Below are 21,995 nucleotides of genomic sequence, written 5' to 3'. Positions count from 1 at the left end.
ATAATACAAGGAGAAAATAACTTTTTTTTTTTTTTTAATGTTTATTTGTTTTGAGAGAGACAGAAAGACTGGGCACAAGCAGGGGAAGGGCAGAGAGAGAGGGAGACACAGAATCTGAAGCAGACTCCAGGCTCTTAGCTGTCAGCACACAGCCCAATGCGGGGCTTGAACTCACAAACCTTGAGATCATGACTTGAGCCGAAGTCGGCTGCTTACCTGACTGAGCCACCCAGGCACCCCAGAAAAGAACTTTTACATGCAAGTGTTAATATTCTCAAAGGGAACAGATGTTTCATCTGTCTATTAAGAACAGCTATTAAAAAAACATTCATAGAACAACAAAAATTATTCTTTGAAGTTAAAAACTGTGAGAGCAAAAATGTAAGATTCAGTAGAAAGATGGAATATGAAGTTAAGATCGCCCATAAAATAGAGCAAAGAGAGAGATGTAAAGTAGCAGAGATTGAATAAGGTAAGAAGTAGATAAGAAGATTAAGTGGACTGGTCTAGGAAGTATAATATCTAAATAATAGGAATTCCAGAAAAAGAGAACAGAAAAAATAATGGAGAGGAAATAACCAATGAAATAGTTGAAATTTTTTTCCCAAACTGGAGGACCTGAATTCCAGATCGAAGGGAGCCATTGAGTGTCTAGCATTGTGAATCAGAGTAAGCCCACACCAATGCACATTACTAAATATGATTGTACAACTTTAGGGATGAAGAGAAAAATCTAGAAACTTCCAGAGAGAGAAAACAAGTCTTATACAAAGGATCAAGAATCAGAATAGGATTTCTCAACAGCAACACTGAAAGCTGAGAAAACAATGCCCTCAAACTTCTGAGGGAAAATAAGTTCCAACTTGGAGTTTTGTACCCAACCAATCATATGTGAGGGTGAAAAGGCACTTTTTAGACACACACAGTCTCAAATTTTACCTCCCATGTTCTCTTTCTTAGAAAACCAAGTGAGAATGTACCTCACAAAAATGATGGAGTAAACCAAGAAATGGGAGGAGGTGGGACTGAGTGTCAGAAAGGGGTAAGGGAATTGGGGCTGAGTTGTGGTGAGGTGTGCAGTTTACGAAGCAGTGGTTGAAATTAGAGCAGGAGGACCTGGTCCCTGTGAGATTGGTCTGTGTGAGATTGAGCTAAATATATAATACCTGATTTGTTTGCTAGCTTTTTCACTTATTTTTTATTTTTAGAGAGAGTGAAAAAAGACAAGTGGGAGAGGGGCAGAGGGAGAAATTGAGAGAATCCCAAGCAGGCTCCAGGCTGAGCGGAGCTCCATCACGTGACCCTGGGATCATGACCTGAGCTGAAATCCAGAGTCGGATGCTCAACTGACCGAGCCACACAGGCGCCCCTGTTTGCTTTTTAAATTGTATTCAGAGGAGGTTTTTATAAAATTTAGAGGTGAATTGATGATAGATACATAAAAACCAAGCAAATGAAAAGCAAAAACAGTATTCAGAGTAGAGAAAAAGTGAAGGAAAGATAATGTCCATTGCTGTATGGCCCTGACGTGAATAGTGTTGAGGTAGTCATGGTGATGTTAAGTATTGCTTTATGACCAGTTTTTACATATTTTCCAGTTTTGATAATGAGTTGTTTCACTAGCATCATTCAATGGTAACCAATTAATTTTGTTTTTTAATATTAATAATTGATAGATTTGAAGGTATTTGATGTGTTTATATTGTTTATATTTAGTATCTGTTGATACTCATTTCCCAGCTTTGGCCATTGGGAGCCTCTTCAAGTTGCCTTCTGGGACTTTTTTTTTCTTTTTTTTCTTTAAGAGCTTTTCTGAAGTTTAATATCATAAAACTTACCAGTTCTGAATGCACAGTTCAATGATTTTCAGTAAATTTTCAGAGTTGTGCAACCGTCACCACAATCCAAGTGTAGAATATTTTCAGCTTTAAAAGACCTTTCTTTCCTGTATGCAAGTGAATCCCCATTCCCACTCCCAGTCCCAAGCAACTTACTCCATAGATTTGCCTTTTCTGGACACTTCATATTAAGTAAAATAATACCATATGTAGTCTTTCATATGTGGCTTCTTTCACTTAGCATGATGTTTTTGAGGTTCTTCCATGTTGTGCGATGTATCTGTACTTCGTTCCTTTTCATTGCTGACTAGTAGTTCTTTGGGTAAATACACCATTCTCTATTCACCAGTTGAAGGACACTTGGATTGTTTCTACTTTGGTGATTATGAATATCTTCTTTGAATATTCACATACAAATCTTAGTGTGGACATAAGTTTTCATTTCTCTTGAGGTAAATATCTAGATATTGCTAGGACATATAGTAAATTTACGTTTGACTTTTAAGAAACTGCCATACTGTTTGCCAAAGTGATTGTAATATTTTACTTTCCTGCCAACAATGTGTGAGTTTTCCTATGTCTCCACATCCTGACTAGTACTTGTTACTGTCTGTCTAGTGGAACCATCCTAGTGGGTACGAAGTATTTGTTGTAGTTTTGATTTGCATTTCCCTAATGAATTATGATAATTATCTTTTCATGTGTTTGTTAGCCATTTAAATGTCTTCTTTGGTGAAATTTCTATTCAGATCTTTTGGCCATTTTAAGTTGGGTTTGTCTTTTTGTTATTGAGTTCTAACTGTTCTTTGTATATTCTGAAGACAAGTCTTTTATCAGAAATATTATTTGCAAATATTTTCCCCCACTTTGTAGCTTGTCTTAGTTTTCTTAATGGTGTCTTTTGAAGTGTAAATGTTTTTAATTTTGATGATATTCAACTTATCAACTTTTTTCTTCTATGTTGTGATTTTTGACACCATGTCTAAGAACTCTTTTTTTGCCAAATGTCAGCTCACAAAGATTTTTCTTATGTTTTTTTCTAAAAGTGTAGTTCTAGCTCTACAGTTAGGTATATGATTCATTTGGAGTTCATTTTTGTGTATGATATAGGTAAGAGTTTAAATTCATCTTTTTTTGTGTGTATATCCAATTTCCCCAGCACTGTTGTTGAAAAGACTATCCTTTCCTCATTGGATTACATTGACACATTGTTGAACATCAGTTGGTCATAGTGTAATCCTGAATCTTTTTGACATTTACATTTTTTCAGGAGAGAGAAATTGAGAGTATGCATGTGTATAAATGCATAATAGGGGGTTTGAAGCATGTTTACTAAATTATTAACAATGGTTTCCTCTTTGGAGGAGACTGGAAGTACCAGAAAGATGGGAATCATACACTGACAACACTGACTCCATCTTTGGCCCTGCATCTTGTCCACACCTATACAGTGACCTCTCTTGGGTCTACATTTTCTAGGCCCCGTGGAGGTTAACGTAAGAACGCAAGCCTTGACCGGAATGCGGGAAGGCTTGTTCTGATCTTCCCTAAAGTGGTGCACAGAAGGCGCCACTTTAGATAACTAGTTGAGATGAGGACCATACCAGAAGGATAAGGATCATACATTCTTATCCTGCTAGTAGGTATATTACATGTATCTTTTAAAATAAGATTCTGTCAAGAGAATGAGAAGGCAAGCCACAGACTGAAAGTATTTGCAAAAGACATTGTGTTTAAAAAAAAAAAAAAGAAAGAAAAAGACATACCGTGTTCACATTGTATAGTTTAGGAAACAAACATCTAGGATATCCCTCCTACATTTTAATGGTCAAAAATAAATTAGGAGGGTTCTTCATATTTGACATCTTTTCTGTAGATTTTGGAAGTTTGTCAAAGCACAAATAACAATTTTACCATAAGAATTCTTAATTTGAGGGGCGCCTGGGTGGCGCAGTCGGTTAAGCGTCCGACTTCAGCCAGGTCACGATCTCACGGTCCGTGAGTTCAAGCCCTGCGTCAGGCTCTGGGCTGATGGCTCAGAGCCTGGAGCCTGTTTCCGATTCTGTGTCTCCCTCTCTCTCTGCCCCTCCCCCATTCATGCTCTGTCTCTCTCTGTCCCAAAAATAAATAAACGTTGAAAAAAAAAATTAAAAAAATAATAAAAAAAAGAATTCTTAATTTGAATACTAAATTGAGGATGGCTTCGTCTAATTTTATATGCCATCAGTCCAACTCACCATTCTCAATTTTTTTGAAGCTTCAGTTCACTGGTTTTTCATTTTAATAAAGTTAGGATTAATCTGATAAACGTGCTTTATTTACTAACAGATAGAAGATGTAAATCAAAAATTCAACAATTTGACTAAACTTGAGGAATCTGGATGGCAGAACAATAATAATACAAACAAAAAAGTCTTTCGGGTAAGTGTGTGGGTTTTATATCCAAATTTCTAACATAGATACTTCTACTTTAATGAATTTTTATTTTTCAGCTTTAAAAACATTTAGCTTCAGATTTTTCATCTTTTTACCAATAAAGTTCCATATATTACATACAACGTCCGGATTGCCTTTGAAGAAGCAATGAAATTCAGCTAAATTCTAAATCAGCCAGATCTTAAATTCAGCTAAACACTAAATTCTTTCTGGAGGGCAGGAGGTAGGGGCTATAATTGAATGGGGACATGCAAAGGGCTTCTAAGTTACCAAATAGTGGGTATATGCATGTTTGTTTTAAATATATTTTTAAAGCTTATTTGTTATTTAGAGAGAGAGAGCAAGACAGTATGATTGGGGAAGGGGCAGAGAGAGAAGGAGAGAGAATCGCAGGCAAGGTCCTTTCTGTCAGCACAGAGCCAGGTGCGGGGCTCAAATCCACATACTGTGAGATCATGAGCTGAAATCAAGAGTTGGCCACTCAACTGAGTGAGCCATTCAGGCACCCCTGCATGTTTGTTTTACACTTCAAACTGTACATTTTGTTGTAAAACATCCATTTTGTTCTAATAATAACAGGAGTACTACATAATTGATATAATGCTTAGTGTGTGCCAAGTATTGTTCTACGTATTTTATGTGTATAAGCTCATTTAATCATCACAATAGTCCTGTGAAGTAGGCTCTGTTCTCCCCAAGCTACAGTTGAGAAACCTCACGTCCAGAAAGATTAAATCACTTGCCAAATGCGGAGCTATGTTTCACGGCCAGGCTTCTCTTTCCAGAATCCATGTTCTTAATCAGTAGGCTATGCCACCTCTTTGTTTTTATATATTCTTTTGTGTGCTCTATTTCAAAATGAAATAGTTTTTAAATAGGAAAGAGGGACAATGGCTCTTTAGAACATGTCTTCTTCCCTATGCTTTATCTTGTAAAAGCATACAAGATGCTTTCCTATTTTCTCTAAAATTTGCTTTGTTAACATGAAAGATTCCATTCTTCTCTATTTGTAGTACTTTTTTTTTTTCTAGTAATGTTTTGAACTCAGAGTTTCTGGTCAAATGGATACTTCTCAAACCACCTTAGAGCATTGCCAGTGTTTCTTTATATTTTATTTTTATTTAGTTGTATTTTTTTTGAGAGCGAGTGTGCGCGTGCACAAGCGGGGGAGGGGCAGGGAGAGAGGGAGAGAGAGAATTCCAAGCAGGCTGTATGCCCAGTGCAGAGCCCAACGAGGGGCTCGATCTCACCACCAAGAGATCATGACCTGAGCCGAAATCAGGAGATGTGCTTAACCAACTCAGCAGTTGGTTAAGATGTGCTTAACCAACTGAGCTACCCAGGTACCCCTCTTTATATTTTAGAAGAATACCTTTGGTTATAGAATTAGGTTTCTAATTTAGTACTTTATTCTTATGTAACCCAAATAAAATGTCTGTTTTAAATCCTATCTTAGGGACTTAAGATAGTAGAGTATTAAAAGAACCTGTTACAGGGGTACCTGGATGGCTTAGTCTGTTAAGTGTCCAACCCTTGATTTCAGCTCAGGTCATGATCTCATGGTCATGAGATCAAGTCCCGTCAGACTCCGAGCTGAGTGTGGAACCTGCTTGGGACTCTCTCTCCCTTTCTCTCTGCCCCTTCCCTGCTCGTATTCGCACACGTGTACATGCTCTCTCTGTCTCTCTCAAAAATAAATAAATAAGAATTTAAAAGAATTTATTACCAAATTATTTGACTAATGAAGTCTCATGACAAGGACGCTGAGGACAGTGACTAAATTAATTGAATGAATTTCAAATCTGCTAAACAGTGAAGAATGCTGGGACAATTTGAAGCTACCATGGGTATTTCTTATTGAGTACTCAGTCCTGGAAACATGAACATCATCAGTGCTGCAGATAGCTTTATATCAGAGCCTTGTAATTCTGTCCCTTATCACCAGGTGTCTCTCTCCTCTTACTCTATTTTACAGGCTACTATTAAGATTATCAAACAAATAAAGTAAAATTAATACCTATACTTTGATCCTCTTCCCTCTTACTTATTCATCGATCTGTCATTCCATCAATTAGCCTTTTTTTCCTCTCTTCCTCTCTCTTTTCCATCAGTTTTTAGACATGTTTGAGGGTCTTAGCTTTGCTTACATTAAAAAACCCTTAAACCTGTGATGTTCCCATCTCCGAATCACAGACAAGTTTCCTGGAAAAGTTGTCTGTACTCTGCGGTTACTGTTTTGGTCCTCACTTATCTCTCCAACTCACTGCAAGTCAACTTCACCCTTCTTGATGCCTCTAGAACAGTTATCACCAGGGGTATTGATTTTCTAGTTGCTGAGTTATTAGACACTTACTTAATTATAAAATCTAATCCTTTTGCAGGATTAAATACAGTTGATTCCCTCTTTCTTGAAATTATATTCTAATTTTTCCTCCTGTCTCTGTACCCATTTTCAGTCATGTTTGTATGTTTGTTTTTCCATTTATCCCTTAAATGTTTGTGATTCTCTTATTCCTACCTCAACTCTCTTCTTTCCTTCCACATTTTTTCTGTGCAATCTTCCCCATCCTGTGATGAATCCCAAATCTGTATTTCAAACCACATGTACTGCTAAGCTCTACCTCTATATATCCTGACTCCATAAAACTTAAAATCATTATGCCTCGGGGCACCTGGGTGATTCAGTCACTTAAGCGTCCGACTTCAGCTCAGGTCATGATCTCACGGTTCATGGGTTTGAGCCCCACATCGGGGCTGACAGCTCAGAGCCTGCAGCCTGCTTCAGATTCTGTGCCTCTCTCTCTGCCCCTCCCCCCTTTGCACTCTGTGTGTGTCTCTCTCTCTCAAAAATACACATTAAAACGATTAAAAAAAAAAATCCCAAACTGAAGGCATCCGCACACACATTGATATTTCTGTCTCAGAGAATGATATTCCCACTAGGTGTCTGAGGTGTCTTCTTTAGTCCTTTCTCTATTTCACCATCTCTACCTTCCACACATCCAATAGATTGCTAAGTCCTCTCAGTTCTCCGCCTTAACATATCTCTTGAAGCCATTCATGGCTTTTCCATTTCTCCTCCTTAATCTAATTACTATCATCTTTACCCAGTATCAGTGCAATAGTCTCCTTCCTAACTGACTTGTAACCTCCAGTCAGTTCTCCATTCTCCAGGCTATAGACAGAATGACCTTTCAAAACACAAAGCCGATAATGTTAATCTCCTGATTAAAAGTCATCGATAAACTCTATTTCTTTGTCCTCTGTATAAATGTGGCTCTTTAAAATGGTTACATGCAAGGGATTTTAAAATCTATCTGTTGTTACCTCCCAGCTCTGCTATGCTTTCTTTCACTTCTGGCTTTGCAAACATGCTATTTTTTGCACGTTCCAGCCCTTTCTTCGCCTGGTCTTGTAGCCTGGCTAACTGTGATTCCAGCTTAGTGCTACTTCCTATAAGCCTTTCTGGATGACTCTTAGGATTGATTTAGGTGATAGCCTGGTATTCTCTTACAGTTGTCTGATTTTGTCTGTATCATGACATTTATTCTTTTTAATGTCCACATCGAGCCCTTCCCTTAAGCTGTGAACTCCTCGAGAGCAGGGACTTTGTCCTTTACCTTTTGACCCCTGGCACCAGAGCCGAAATCAAGAGTCTGACGCTCAACTGACTGAGCCACGCAGGCACCCCAAATGTATTAAATAGCTATGCATGCTTTGTTTTTCTTGTAAGATGATAATGAGTAGCTTTAATAAATGTCATAATTTCTCTTTGCAGAAAAAAGTTGTCTCAGGTGTAGCAAGTAAATCCAAAGAGGATGATGGAAGAATTGCAGCTAGAAATCGCCTAGCTGCCATAAAAAATGCAATGAGAGAGAGAATGAAGAAGGAAGAACATGTGGAGGCAGCGGCCTCTGTAATGCCAAAGGAAGTTGATACAATAGTGTTTGATGCTGGATTTTTCAGAATTGAAAGTCCCGTTAAATCCTTTTCAGGTTAGATTTTTTGCTAAGACTCCTTGAGAGAAATATTTGGGTTTGATGGGAGCTTGTATAAGACGTATAAAGTAGTTTTCACACGAAGGCCTATAAACTCTCTGTGGGTCTGGAAGATAGACTATGCTCTCACAAACCCATGCAAGGCACATTGTGATGTGTATGATTAGATTACTTTAAGTGTGACCAATCTTCTAAAATGGATTTTGTGTTTCCTAAGTGATTTCACATCAGTTATTACCACTTAACCCCACAATCCTGTGGAGTAGGTCACAGGATCCCAAGCGGTAAGGGACATGATAAAAACATGAGAAGTTAGGTGATTTTCTTCAGGTTAGTTGGATTAGAATTTAAGATGCAAAGCATCTTAGGCATTAAAATCATCATACTTCTTTAGTTGTGCTTTAAAATGAAGCACAACTGTGTGTGCTTCATTGGAAAGTGGGTTTGGTTTAATTTTCATTTGTATTAAAACTTTTGCTCAGATTTTATGAAATACAATAAATGTACTAATTTCCTAATTTAAAAGCATTCCAGTGAAACCAGCTTTTAATACTTTAGGAAACCATTCTTATAATTTTCTAACTGATTTCTAACTCTGATCTTATGATTTTCTTTTACAATTTTTAATAGCTATTTTTTTTTTTAATTTTTTTTTTTTTTTCAACGTTTATTTATTTTTGGGACAGAGAGAGACAGAGCATGAACGGGGGAGGGGCAGAGAGAGGGAGACACAGAATCAGAAACAGGCTCCAGGCTCTGAGCCATCAGCCCAGAGCCTGACGCGGGGCTCGAACTCACGGACCGCGAGATCGTGACCTGGCTGAAGTCGGACGCTTAACCGACTGCGCCACCCAGGCGCCCCAGCTATTTTTTTTTAAAGTTTTTATTTATTAGAGAAAGCATGCTCATGTGAGTGGGGGAGGGGCAGAAAGAGGGGGAGAGAGAGAGAATCCCAGGCAGGCTCCACACTGACAGTGTGGCTTGAACTCATGAACTGTGAGATCATGACCTGAGCCAAAGTCAGTCACTCAATGGACTGAACCACCCAGGCACCCCCAATAGCTATTTTTCATAGGCTATCTTTAAACTTTTTTTTTTTTGATATGAAATTTATTGTCAAATTGGTTTCCATACAACACCCAGTGCTCATCCCAACAGGTGCCTTCCTCAATGCCCATCACCACCCACCCCTCCCTCCCACCCCCCATCAACCCTCAGTTTATTCTCAGTTTTTAAGAGTCTCTTATGGTTTGGCTCTCTCCCTCTCTAACTTTTTTTTTTTCCTTCCCCTCCCCTATGGTCTTCTGTAAGTTTCTTTATTTTGAGAGACAGAGACAGAGTGTGTGAGCACAGGAGGGAGAGAGAGAATGAGAGAGAATCCCAAGCAGGCTCTGCGCTGTTAGCACAGAGCCAGATGCAGGGCTCAAACTCACTAGCTGTGAGATCATGACCTGAGCCTAAATCAAGAGTCTGTTGCTCAACCAATTGAGCCACCCAATCGCCCCATAGGCTATCTTTATTAGATTGAATTTATATATCTAGATTGAAATTATTTATATATACATCGTGTAATGAGAGGTCATAGCTGAAGTAATCTGTAAATCTCAGTAGAAACTTGTATCAGTGCTTTAAGTGCTAGATGTTTGTTTTAATGTTTGTTTATTTTGAAAGAGAGAGAGAGAGCAGGGGAGGGGCAGAGAGAGAGAGAGAGAATCCCAAGCCGGCCTCTCACTGTCAGTGCAGAGCCCTACATGAGGCTCAGTTTCACAACCCTGAGATCATGACCTGAGCTGAAATCAAGAGTTGGATGCTTAACTGACTGAGCCACCCAGGTGCCCATAGATGTTTGTTTTCAGGGAGAAAGGGTCCAAGTCCTCTTCAAGTACTAATCAGCTGAAGGGATGTTTTTTCCCTATTTCACTGTGTCTACTGGGAAGTTTTCTGAAAATAAGCTTGAGCTGTTATCTGATATTTACATTAAAATGTAAATTTATCACCTCAAGTATATTATAATCTTCCTGTCAATTTAGGTATCATACCTGGTGTGGTCTGGCTTATTTGCTTTACTCTAAGCAGCTTCACTTCCACCCAGGAATTGCCTCCTGCTAGTAACGTGGCTCCTTGCCACTAACTTCCTGAGGATCCTACTAGTTTCCATTACTATGAACTCATCACTGTCTGTTCTTTCATGGACCCAGTGTGGCACTTCTGACTGGGGAGATTAAGGTTCATGGCCCAACACTATCTTGTCAAAATTGAGTTTTATTTACAGAGCACTTAGTTCATATGAGGCCTGTTACAGAACAGAAGTCCCCCCAAAAGCCCCTCTCATCCCATTTGTTTCTCCCTAGGGACAGCCACTTTTAGTTCTTACAGGAGTCTTGGAATCTTGAGTTGTTTGAAGCCCTCTCTCTGAACAAGATATAGATTTTTTTTTTCTTGAATTGTTCCTATGATGTATTCTCCTTGGTTATCTTGGATCTTTCTTTCAGAAATACCTATTTTATTTTTTTCCTGGGAAATAGACTATTTTTATAATTTTTCCTGTACTTGCCATTTTCTACTTCCTGGATTTCCTCAACTTTCATATTGGCTCTCATGGTGGTATGCTTTGTTTTGTCTTGTTTTCCTCTCATGGTTAAATTCCCAAGAGCTCTTTCTCATCTCAGAATGTTCCATTTTATAACATTCTGTACTGGTTTGGTAAGTGTATTGTCTTACCTTTCTGAGGATGTTAATGATAGCTTTTATGTTTTCATTCCCCTGTAGAGTCAGTATTTGTTCCAAGATACTTTTGTCTGTTTGGGGTGTTTTCTTTTGTTTTTGGTTTTGGTTTTGGTTTTTTTTTTTTTTTTTTTTTTATGATTTATTTTTTAGAGAGAAAGAGAGAAACAGTGTGAGCAGGGGAGGGGCAGAGGGAGGCACAGAATCTGAAGCAGGCTCCAGACTCTGAGCTGTCAGCACAGAGCCCGATGTGGGGCTGGAACCTACCAGCTACAAGATCATGACCTGAACCAAAGTCGGGTGCTTCACTGACTGAGCCACCCAGGTGCCCATTGTCTGTTTGGTTTTGGTTTCCATCTCTCATATTAGAGGCTTTCCTTGGGTGTCTGGCGATCATTGACTGCCTGCTTGTGGTTAAGAGTGGGTCTCTGCACAGCAGCACTTGGGTGATGTGGTCTTTACTGTCATGTGATTTAGCTGTACCATAACACTGGGACCCTACACATCACTATATTGAAGTCTGTTCTCATGTGCTAGTCAGATTCCCCAGAGAAGATTCTTTCAGTCTGCTGCCTAGAAGATAGAATTCTGGCTACCAGCCTTTCAGGGGCCAGGTGGGAGGAAAAAACTGAATGTCTCAATAGTTTGTAAATACTCACCAGATCCCCTTTTTCCACATAGTCCCCATCTCAACCTTACCTGGTATCCCCTAACTCAGAGACCTTCTGTTCCACCTTTTTCAGGAAATAACCCTCTCTTTTTCTGGTTTGGGTGGTGGCAAGGAGCATGTTGACTACCTGTGCAGAATAAGGAAAGGATTCCACTTGTTCTTTAAACTGACTTTGTTTTTCCTGTTTTTAGCTCCATTTTCATCTCTGCTTTCAGAGATACTTGAGGCCACCAGTTGTTTTGAGGGGTGTTATGGTATAAATTGGGTTGATTCTCCTCTTTCCTGACTGTGACTTAGGATTTATTTTCTTGGGTCTAGTAAGTAATATCCTACTCACTCATCTACATTACAGCTTCTGAATTTTTCTGACTATTGTTGTCTCTCTTTTAGTTCCCTTTGTCCTGGAAAATTGTATTTCAGGTTTAAAAAGCCACTGAGTTTAAAAAAAAAAAAAAAAAAAAGATTCTTTGTCCTTGTGACATTCTGCCTTTTAAGATGATCTCTGTTACTGCGTCAAGTAGTGGGATGTCAAGAGGAAACAGAATCTGATGTGTGTGTTCAATACTATCTTTAACTGAAAGTCCCAGGCATTTGTCTTTAACAGACATTTTACTGGAGAAGGAGGCTAGTTGGTAGGGTAATAGGAAGAACTTGCACTGTCTTCCTTGTTGTAATGAAAAGTGAATGAAGGAACTTTTTGGTACTGAGATGATTTCTTTCATCTTCTAGGACTTTCTATCTCTTCTGAACGTCTTTCTCAAAGACTTAGGACACCTAAGTCTGTCAGCAAAGCTGTGTCTGAGAACAGGTCTAAGATGGGCGTTCTGAGACAAACTGTGTCACCACAGAATCCTGATCCTTCAAGTACCACATGTGGACATGTTGATAAGGAGACTTTGCTTTCAACTATTCCTAAAAACAGGTATTCCTTCATGTGTTATTATCTAGACTATAACACATGCTGACATTAAATATCATTTCAGATTGTTAACCTGGTAAAATATGCAAGACCTGTATTTTTTATTAGATTTCACAATGACCCTGTGACATATAGAAAATACTTCTGTTTCCTAAATGAGGGAACTAAGGCTTACAATTTCTGATCGGTAATTGGTTATATTTAGATGGGCAGAATAAATTCTGCAGAACTAAGAAGAAAGGAAACAATACAGTGTCCTTTGGTGTTAAACACGTTGTGGCTTTGGTGCTTGATAAATCTGAGCTCAAAACCAGCTCTATGGCATACATACTAGCTGTGAAACTTTGGGATAAGTTAACTCACTTAGCTTCATTTTCATCATTTACTAAACAGCAGTGTTTGATGCCTCCCTACAGGGTCCTTGAGAGGTAGGCACTTTTGTACTTTCTATAGAAAGTACCTTGAGATTGCTATCTTGACAGATAACAGAGCATAAATAAGGGAGAGCTAATGTGTACTGAAGAATTATGGGCTAGACATGGTTCTAGGTTATTAACATGTATTATCTCATTTAATTCTCAAAACCCTGTGAGGTATTAGATCTCCATTTTTCAAGTTAGTAACTTGAAAAGTTAGCAACTTACCCAAATTCAGCTTATAATTGGTAAAATTGGATGCTCCCTGTATTCTTTCTGCTACAAATGCATCAAAATTATCTATATAGTCCTTGTTGGTGGAACATAAAGATACCAGAAATCTGATAGGAAAAAAAGATACTTTAAGGTAAGTAGGAAATAAAATTATCATCTGGAGCCAAGAGAGGACTGTTGGATTTATTATTAATCTGGAGACGGGATAGCATTGAATACTTAGCCATCACAGCAGAGAAGGCTGTCAAAAAAGTAAAATAAAGAACACCTACGAATTGAAGTAGAGGAAACAAATGAAAGTTTTTGCTCTTAAATATTTCATGGAACATATTTTAAGATTTCTAATTTTTATTTTTTTTATTTTTTAAATGTTTATTTATCTTTTTGAGAGAGAGAGAGAGTGAGTGTTAGCAGGGGAGGGGCAGAGAGAGAGGGAGACACAGAATCCAAAGCAGGCTCCAGGCTCCAAGCTGACAGCAGAGAGCCCGATGCGGGGCTTGAACCCACGAACCGTGAGATCATGACCTGAGCCGAAGTCAGATGCTTAACTGACTGAGCCACTCAGGTGCCCCAGATTTCTAATTTTTAGTATAAACCAAGGTATATTTAACCTTTGTGGGAACTAAATATTCTAGAAATCTGGGTTATAAAATACCAATTTACTGTCATTTCTTAAATGCAAGTTACTTTGCTTTATATATCTCTAGTTTATTATCTTGTGCTGAGAAGGTCCATAATTGTATTTAAGTGATAATACAAGTACTCTTTAAAAAATCTTTTACTTAATTCCCAAAAATAATCCTGAAAGAGCAACTTACACATAAACAACTTTGTGAGGTGAAGGCAACATGAAGTTGAAAACTGGAAAAATAGGATTTTTTTTTTAAAAAATGACTTGCAAGAGGTTGAGACAGATATTTCTAATGAATACAAGTTATGAACTTTGAGATTGGAATATATTATGCTGTAGAGAACAAGTGAATGTAGCCAACTCCAGCTATAGGTAACTGAGTTGTTTCTTCCACACTCCCAGGAGTTGGCTTTATTCTAACCTTTCTCTAGTATGTGGGTAGCTCTGGATTTGACGAGGTTCAAAAGATTGCTGGTGGACTGAACAGCATGGTAACCGGCTGTGAGCTTTCTGGGTTTTGTGGCCATCCTGCTTGTAGCTGTGGTCCACAACTAGCCTATTTGGACCAGGTCTGATCTTGGACCGGATCCATCTTTGACTCATGAGGGACAATATCAAAACACAAGTAAAAAGATAGCAGTGTGTTTAATTATCTGATTACAGTGCTGCTTTTTTCTTTTTTTTGGAACAGCATAGAAGATACTCCGTGTCCTGGATTACAAGATATAATCGAAGTAAATTATGTAAGTTCGATTCCAGTGTAGTAGATAGCAGTTTATGTCATTATGTATAGTAACTCCATAAACCACTCCCAGAATTTCCATTCTGGAAATCTAAGTCAGTCATATAAAATGATAATTCTTGTTTTAAAGACCTTTGGCTTGTTTGAAACTATAGTGCCATTTTGTGTTCTTTAACTGCCATCAAAATTATTATTGTAAATAAAGTTTTATTATAACCCAACCACACTTACATATTATATCTGGCTGCTTTCACAGTACAGCGGTAGAGTTGAGTAGTTGTGGCAGAGATTCTGTGGTTCACAAAGCCTAACATACTTATCATCTGGCCCTGCACAAAAAAATGTTTGCCAGTCACTAAATTGGAGTATCATAGACACTTGCTGAGAAAGTTTCCTTCAATCATACTGTTGCTATAATATTCTTTGAACTAATTGTTCAAGAAGCAACATAGTGGGGTTTACAATGTTCTTTAGCATATGTTCCAAATGTCATTCTTCTGTTTTTATTTTGAATAGCAACAAAACTTTTTCTATTTGTTCCAATTTTGGGTAATTAAATGTAAAAGTATTTTTTTACTTCCAGGGTACAAACAAGATAAGCTTTGAGATGGATCGTTTACCCAGTGAAAGAATGAGTTTGCCTCTACCTGCTGGTGAAGTGAGAGATGATATTAATGATAACAAAAAGGAAGAAATTTCAGATGATGTGGAAGGAATGGAACTAAATTCTTCAGTTACAGCACAGGATGTTTTAATGAGCAGCCCTGAAAAAAATACAGCGTCACAAAATAATATCTTACAGGAAGAGGAAACTAAAATTTCTCAGTCAGGTGAGGTCTTTTAAATATATTTAGATGACACTTTGTTAAATAAATGAATTTGGACTAATACACAGATTATCGTAAATACTTCAGGGTACCAGTTTCTAAGAATAAGTGTTGAAAAACTGGACATTCATAGTAAATACCTTATGAGAATTAGTATGTGTTGTAGAATCCCACTCTACACCTCAAACCTTTTGAAGTAGACCTATTAAAAACTAATCCATGTTGGAACTAAGTAGCATTTTGCATCAGACCTATTTGCAGTCTTCTTTGTGCAGACTCAGAGAAATTCCCTGAAGTTTATTATTGTTTTATTTCACGTCCTTTTCAACGCACATCCTCAAACCTTTCTTCAGAATGCCCTATTTTTCTTCCATATTGCCTTTTTCCTATCTACTTTGTTATGATTGTTCTGCAATACGAAATGGCTCTTGTATTTTTGTTATAGTATAATGTGCGATAGTTTCACCTGCTGTTTTCATCTGCTACTCAATGGTGTTTTTCTGGCTGGGGCCTAAAGCAAAATAAATGTAACCTTGGCCAGACATTTAATGTACTCCAGCTAGCATCTTTCAGGTACCTTGTTTTTTTTAATCCCCTAAACTTTGGTTTATTACCTGTTTATTATAAAAGGATGTAACTCAGGAATAGCCATGTGAAAGAGATACATAGGGCAAGGGATAGGGAAAGGGTACAAAGCTTCTATACCCTCCAAATGCACCACTCTCCCCAAATCTCCAGATATTCACCAGCCTGGACGCCCAGTGGTACCTTTAATATCACAAACGTGAGATTTGTTTGTAGAAGACTCTTTATACTGAATTTAAGGATAAGAATTTTACTAAAAAATTCAAGTACATTTTTAAAAATGCCATAGCACTGGGGCACCTGGGTGGCTCAGTCGGTTAAGCATCGGACTTCAGCTCAGGTCATGATCTCATGGTTCGTGGGTTCGAGCCTGCGTTGGTCTCTGTGCTGACAGCTTAGAGCCTGGAGCCTGCTTCAGATTCTGTGTCTCCCTTTCTCTCTGCCATTCCCCTGCTCAAGTTCTGTCTATCTCAAAATTAAATAAACATTAAGGAAAAAAAAATGCCACAGCATAAGATGACCTATGTTTTTGTTATAGCATTTCATATATGGAACTTTTTGTCTTTTTCAGGTGTTGTCCATTTCTAACCCTGTGAGGATATTCTTTAAAAGTTAAAAATTATTTTTTGTTTTTCAGTACTGTTTGATACTAAAAGTCTCACTACTGAATGCCATCTTCTTGATTCGGTAAGTTTTCCAACTTAATTTGAAAAATTCCTTTGTATTCTAGATTTGTTTTATAAAATGGTACTACTCACTTTTCAGTATATGTACAAAGTTGGTTTAAAATTTCTATGTTTTTGTTGCATGTACTGTGAAATCCATTTGTTATCCATGTTTATATACTTTAAAATATAGCATATTCTAATACTAAATTCTGAAGATTTATTTCCCAAAACATTTATGTTTCAAATTTGTTATGACAAACTGGCTTAATACTTATATATCTAATATGTAGCTTGGCTTATGCTGGGTGTTTCTAAGTGATGCAAGAAAAAATAAGGCAAGGTTTCTGCCTTTAGAAATGTACAGTTGGGAAGATAATGTCTATCCTACCTTCAGTTATCATTGGTTATTTTCATTTTAATTCTTTTAGATTACTATATTTATGTCGTATTCTGTTTAGAGGCTCCCCAGCCTTTACTTTTGCTGACCTCTTGCCTCTGTATCTAGTTTAAACCTTGACCCTTCTGTGAAGCCTTCCTAGAAAAGCTCTCATCTCTCCCCTATTGATTTACATATATAGATATAGGTGTACAATGCACACATTTAATCTCTTATTAATAGTGTAATATGAATATATTATATTCCTGAAACGGATTATAATTTTGGGAATCTATTTCCCTTATGAACTGTAAATTCCTCTTTAGGCAGAGCTGTCTGATTCATGATCATGATGCTGTCACTGGCATGAATGAAAGAGTGCTTTCTTGCTTACTAAGTGTTTACGGCACTGGTTTTCAGCCCTACCCCCAGATATTTTTATTCCAACAGTCTGGAGTAGGACCATTATCAGGTGATTCTAATGTGTAGCCAGGTTGACAACCCTGGTTTATAGCCTTATCTTGAAATTTTCCAGGGCCAGCTGCTAATTTAGGTCAGGAAATGGTCTTGGTTTGCTAATCTTTGATCTCAGAATATAAAAAATTCATTAAGGCAAATGTAGGATAAAAGAACAATAATTTTGTTAACCTCATGAAGCCTGGCAAATACTTGGCTTCCTTAAGCCCCTAATTCCTTAAGGACTTCTGTATAAGTTGGCCTTCATAATTTTCAAAGATGCCCTCTTTATGTTCAGGCTTCTGTGCCGCCTTGCGTCTCAGCAGAATGAAGTGTATCATTATGGCCCATACTCGGTGCTTTCTTGATCTTAGAGTCAGGGATTTCAGCATAAGGCCAATTTATACAAATCTGATATAATCCTGTTCCCAGATATGAACTCCAAATGCTTGGTTCTGACATATATGATATTATAATTAAATCTGGAAATTAATGTATCATAATATTTCATTTTGTACTAATACTGTGATTAAAAGTGCTTCACAGTTATCTATCTTCTGTATTATCTTGTTGATAAATCTTAGTACTTTATTTATTTATTTATTTTTTTTAACGTTTGTTTATTTTTGAGAAGAGAGAGAGCATGAGCGGGGGAGGAGAGAGAAAGAGGGAGACACAGAATCTGAAACAGGCTCCAGGCTCTGAGCTGTCAACACAGACCCCATGCGGGGCTCGAACTCACAGACCGCGAGATCATGACCTGAGCCAAAGTCGGGTGCTTAACCGACTGAGCCACCCAGGCGCCCCAAATCTTAGTACTTTAGAATTTAGTCTCCCTGTGAATTCTTTTCCACTTTTGTAAATATTAGAACTTAGACTTTTTTTATTTTATATTTCTATAGGTCCACCTATCTATTTTAGACCTATTTTAGCATCACTTGAACCTGAAATAGGGCTCAAGGGGGAACAAAAGAAACAGATTCTAGCAGGATCACATTAGTAAAAAGCCTATTAAGTATAGTTATATGGATTAGGACTTGTGGAATCTGTGTAAGTGGCTTAAGATATGGCCTTAATTTTATTCATCCTACATATACTGCTGAAGTACATTCACATATTACTAGTCACCTTTAAGGCATATATACCTGATATACCTTTTCAATTAAAAAAGTATATATTGAAATTAGATCTACTGGAAAGTAGCAAATTCATTGTGCTAGTAATAATTGTATTATTTTATACAAAATGTGTTATTTATGTTATTAATTAACCTATTAAATTGCATTGTTGAAGACTTAATTGGTGAAAGACGTGATGTAGTGACTTCTGAATTTATTCTCCAGCCAGGCCTAAACTGTGGTAATACATTCACTCAGGTGGAGAGGAGACATCCAGATCATGGCAGACACATTTCCTTTGGTGGTAACTTGATTACCTTTTCACCTCTAAGGCCCCTCAGTGAAGAACATCCAGAAGAATTTTGAATTTAAAAATGAATCCAAATATTTTTTTTTCATATTATCAGTGCTGTGATATATTCTTAGCATTTTGAAAAATTAAAGAGTATGTATTTGTGTTCACTTCTATTCAATTTATATAGTGTCATAAAATGTTTTAACATTCAGTGTTCATCAAAGTTTGTTTTAGATACTATAGTGCTTTTCAAGGGAAGTGGGAATATTTTGTACATTAACTATGCAGAATAAAAAATGTACATCACCTCGCCTCTCTTGTTTAAAATGTATAAGCTTAAAGCTAAGTGTACTAACATAGAGCTTATGAACATTCTTCAGTTTAATCAAAATATAATATTAAACTTTGACAGAAATATTTGCATCTTTTTATACTTTATTTTTAGTTTGGACTCTTAAATTTGTTGATGTCAGGGGCGCCTGGGTGGCTCAGTTGGTTAAGCGTCCGACTTTGACTCAGGTCATGATCTCGCGGTCTGTGAGTTCGAGCCCCGCGTCGGGCTCTGTGCTGACAGCTCAGAGCCAGGAGCCTGTTTCAGATTCTGTGTCTCCCTCTCTCTGACCCTCCCCCATTCATGCTCTGTCTCTCTCTGTCTCAAAAATAAATAAACGTTTAAAAAAAAAAAAATTTGTTGATGTTAAACAGCTTTGCATATTGCATTTTCCAGGGTGTACTGTGTTTCTTTAAATGAGCTTTCTGGAATCTAAAGTCAGTTTACATGCTGCAGTTTCAAATGCTTAAACTATTAGAGGGGCTCATTAAATCTTTCCCTTTTTGTTTTCATTTTCCCCTTGATGTGACTGACAACCTAAGGAGATGCCTTCTTCCCTTGAAGAAAATTATATCAATCACTTAATGTGTTTGAAATATTTTCTCTTTTATAAAACTCTTCATTATAAGATTGTAGACAACAGGGCCATGAGAATAACAGAGTACCAAGAAGAGTCATAGTAGGTAAAGCTTGTAATCAGACCTGGTTCCAGTTATTTCTGCCACTAAATAAGTTAGGATTGGAGGCATTAGCCAAACAAGCAGCAACTTTATAGATAAACTTGTAATATTAGGGGTTTTCAAAAAGAAAAGAAACACACCCACTTCTGTTATCAGAGAAAGGTATGTTAGGCTTGTGGGAAAGATAGTATTTATTATCAAGTTCATATGAAGAGTTAGACTATGTGAGGTGTTGGCTTAGAAGAATGTCCTTAGAATGCCTTGTCTTACCAAAGAGAAAAGCGGCTCCAATAGCCAGTTAATGAATAATTCAAGCAAGACATGCAGAACAAAGAAACATGTTCTAAGGGCCCAGGCATATAAGCATGCAAAAGAGGTTGGTGCAAGGTAACCCAAAGACTTAGAATCTATATAAAGCAACATGCAACATAACAATAAAATAATTTGCCCTCAAGGATGAAGCAGATGAGAATAAAAACAATGGCAGTAAACATGATTTTTTTTTTTTTGTAGATTTAGTAAGATGTACTATTGTTCGGAGAACTTTTGGCTGTTTAGTAATAGTAAAATGAACTCAAACTAATTTAATAACAAGGAGGTTTACTTATTTTTAAATGTTTATTTCAGAGAGAGAGAGAGAGAGAGAGAGAGAGAGAGAGAATCTTAAGCAGGCTCCACGCCCAGTGTGGAGCCCAACGCGGGGCTTGATCTCATAGCTGTGAGATCATGACCTGAGCCGAAATCAAGAGTCAGATGCTTAATAAACTGAGCCACCCAGGAGCCCCAACAAGCAAGTTTATTATTTTCATGAGTTGTCAGGGTGATTCCAGGCACTTTGCAATCAACAACTCAATGATAGTCAAACATTCTATTCATAGTTCATTCTGTTATCCTTGGTGTCAGCTTATCTTTGGCTGAGTCCTTTTGGGGTCACAAAATGGCTGCCAGTTGTAATCAGAGTATGTATGTTCTTTCCTTTAGTCTGGTTAGGCCATCTAATGCCACATCTCCGTTTGCAGTTTAGCCAGGGATTGTCTTTACCTAATCAGGATTCCCCATTTTATCTAGGATTATACCTGAATAAAACTGTGACTATTAGGAAGCAGGGAATGGATGGGTAGCAGCCATCAATTTGCCCTACAACTAGACAGTGTTCTTGGGCTATTGGCCTCTAGAATTATGAGGTATTAGGCAAATCCTTAAAGTTACAATGAAGGAATATAGGTGGTTAGAACAAACATCTTTCCAAAAATGAAAAAAAAAAAAGGAATTTCCATTTATTGAGGACCTACCACTATATAACAACCCCTTTGCAAACAATATTTATTCAACAATCACAGTAACCCTACAAAAGATGTATTACCATTTTATAGACAAAGGAACCAAGGCTCAGGACTTCAGTAATTTTGTGTAAACCAAGTCCCTTCTTTTTTCCATAGCTTTTCCACTTAGCGAGTTTTTCCACTTAATCATAGCTGTGGAATAGTCAAGATCAGAATGTTAGAGTAAGGAATTAACATAGTTTTCTTTTTTTAATTATTTTTTAAAGTTTGTTTTGAGAGAGAACACATGGGAGGGGCAGAGAGGGGGAGAGAGAGAATTCCAAGCAGGCTCCATGCTATCAGTGGTGTAGAGCCCGATGTAGGGGCTGGAACTCATGAACTGTGAGAGCATGACCTGAGCCAAAATCAAGAGTTGGATGCTTACCTGACTGAGCCACCCAGGTGCCCCAACATAGTTTTCCAAATAAGATGTGATGTGCTGCTCACATCCCTCTTTAGGACGGAAAGATTTTTTTCCTTTAATTGCTAGAAGTGTTTCTAAACAGGCTTCAGGTACCATCCCTGTGTGAAAACTACCTCAGGTGAAGACAGCCACTTCACCCAAGATCATACTGTTTCTCAGATGGCTTGCATTTACTCACTGATCAGAGTGTCCTCTTGACAGCTCCAAAGGATCATCCCTGCTTCAGAACCCCTGCAGGGTGGGCTGAGGCATTGATGCCCAACTTCTTCCTCTGCCCAGTTGTGTGCCTTCTCATCCCGAGTTGT

At 37.7% G+C, this 21,995-nt stretch overlaps 1 protein-coding gene across 2 annotated transcripts in view; it reads left to right on the top strand.

Annotated features, from left to right (window-relative positions):
- Positions 1–19,350, top strand: part of DLGAP5 (DLG associated protein 5) — a 40,981-nt gene extending 21,631 nt beyond the window's left edge. The window contains exons 13-19 of one of the 2 annotated variants that reach the window (XM_045451038.1): positions 4,167–4,259; positions 8,053–8,269; positions 12,396–12,588; positions 14,558–14,609; positions 15,192–15,438; positions 16,658–16,707; positions 18,864–19,350. In XM_045451038.1, the coding sequence (XP_045306994.1) occupies positions 4,167–4,259; positions 8,053–8,269; positions 12,396–12,588; positions 14,558–14,609; positions 15,192–15,438; positions 16,658–16,707; positions 18,864–19,004 (993 nt within the window). In that variant the 3' untranslated portion in view covers positions 19,005–19,350. The remainder of the gene's footprint in view (positions 1–4,166; positions 4,260–8,052; positions 8,270–12,395; positions 12,589–14,557; positions 14,610–15,191; positions 15,439–16,657; positions 16,708–18,863) is intronic. The other variant, XM_045451039.1, reaches the window with a different exon arrangement.
- Positions 19,351–21,995: the final 2,645 nt, after the last annotated feature.

The sequence above is a fragment of the Leopardus geoffroyi genome, chromosome B3 (genome assembly GCF_018350155.1).
Source record: "Leopardus geoffroyi isolate Oge1 chromosome B3, O.geoffroyi_Oge1_pat1.0, whole genome shotgun sequence".
In the NCBI taxonomy this organism is placed as follows: domain Eukaryota; kingdom Metazoa; phylum Chordata; class Mammalia; order Carnivora; family Felidae; genus Leopardus; species Leopardus geoffroyi.
The sequence above is the reverse complement of the archived record's forward strand: the minus strand, read 5'-3'. Positions and strand labels throughout refer to the sequence as shown.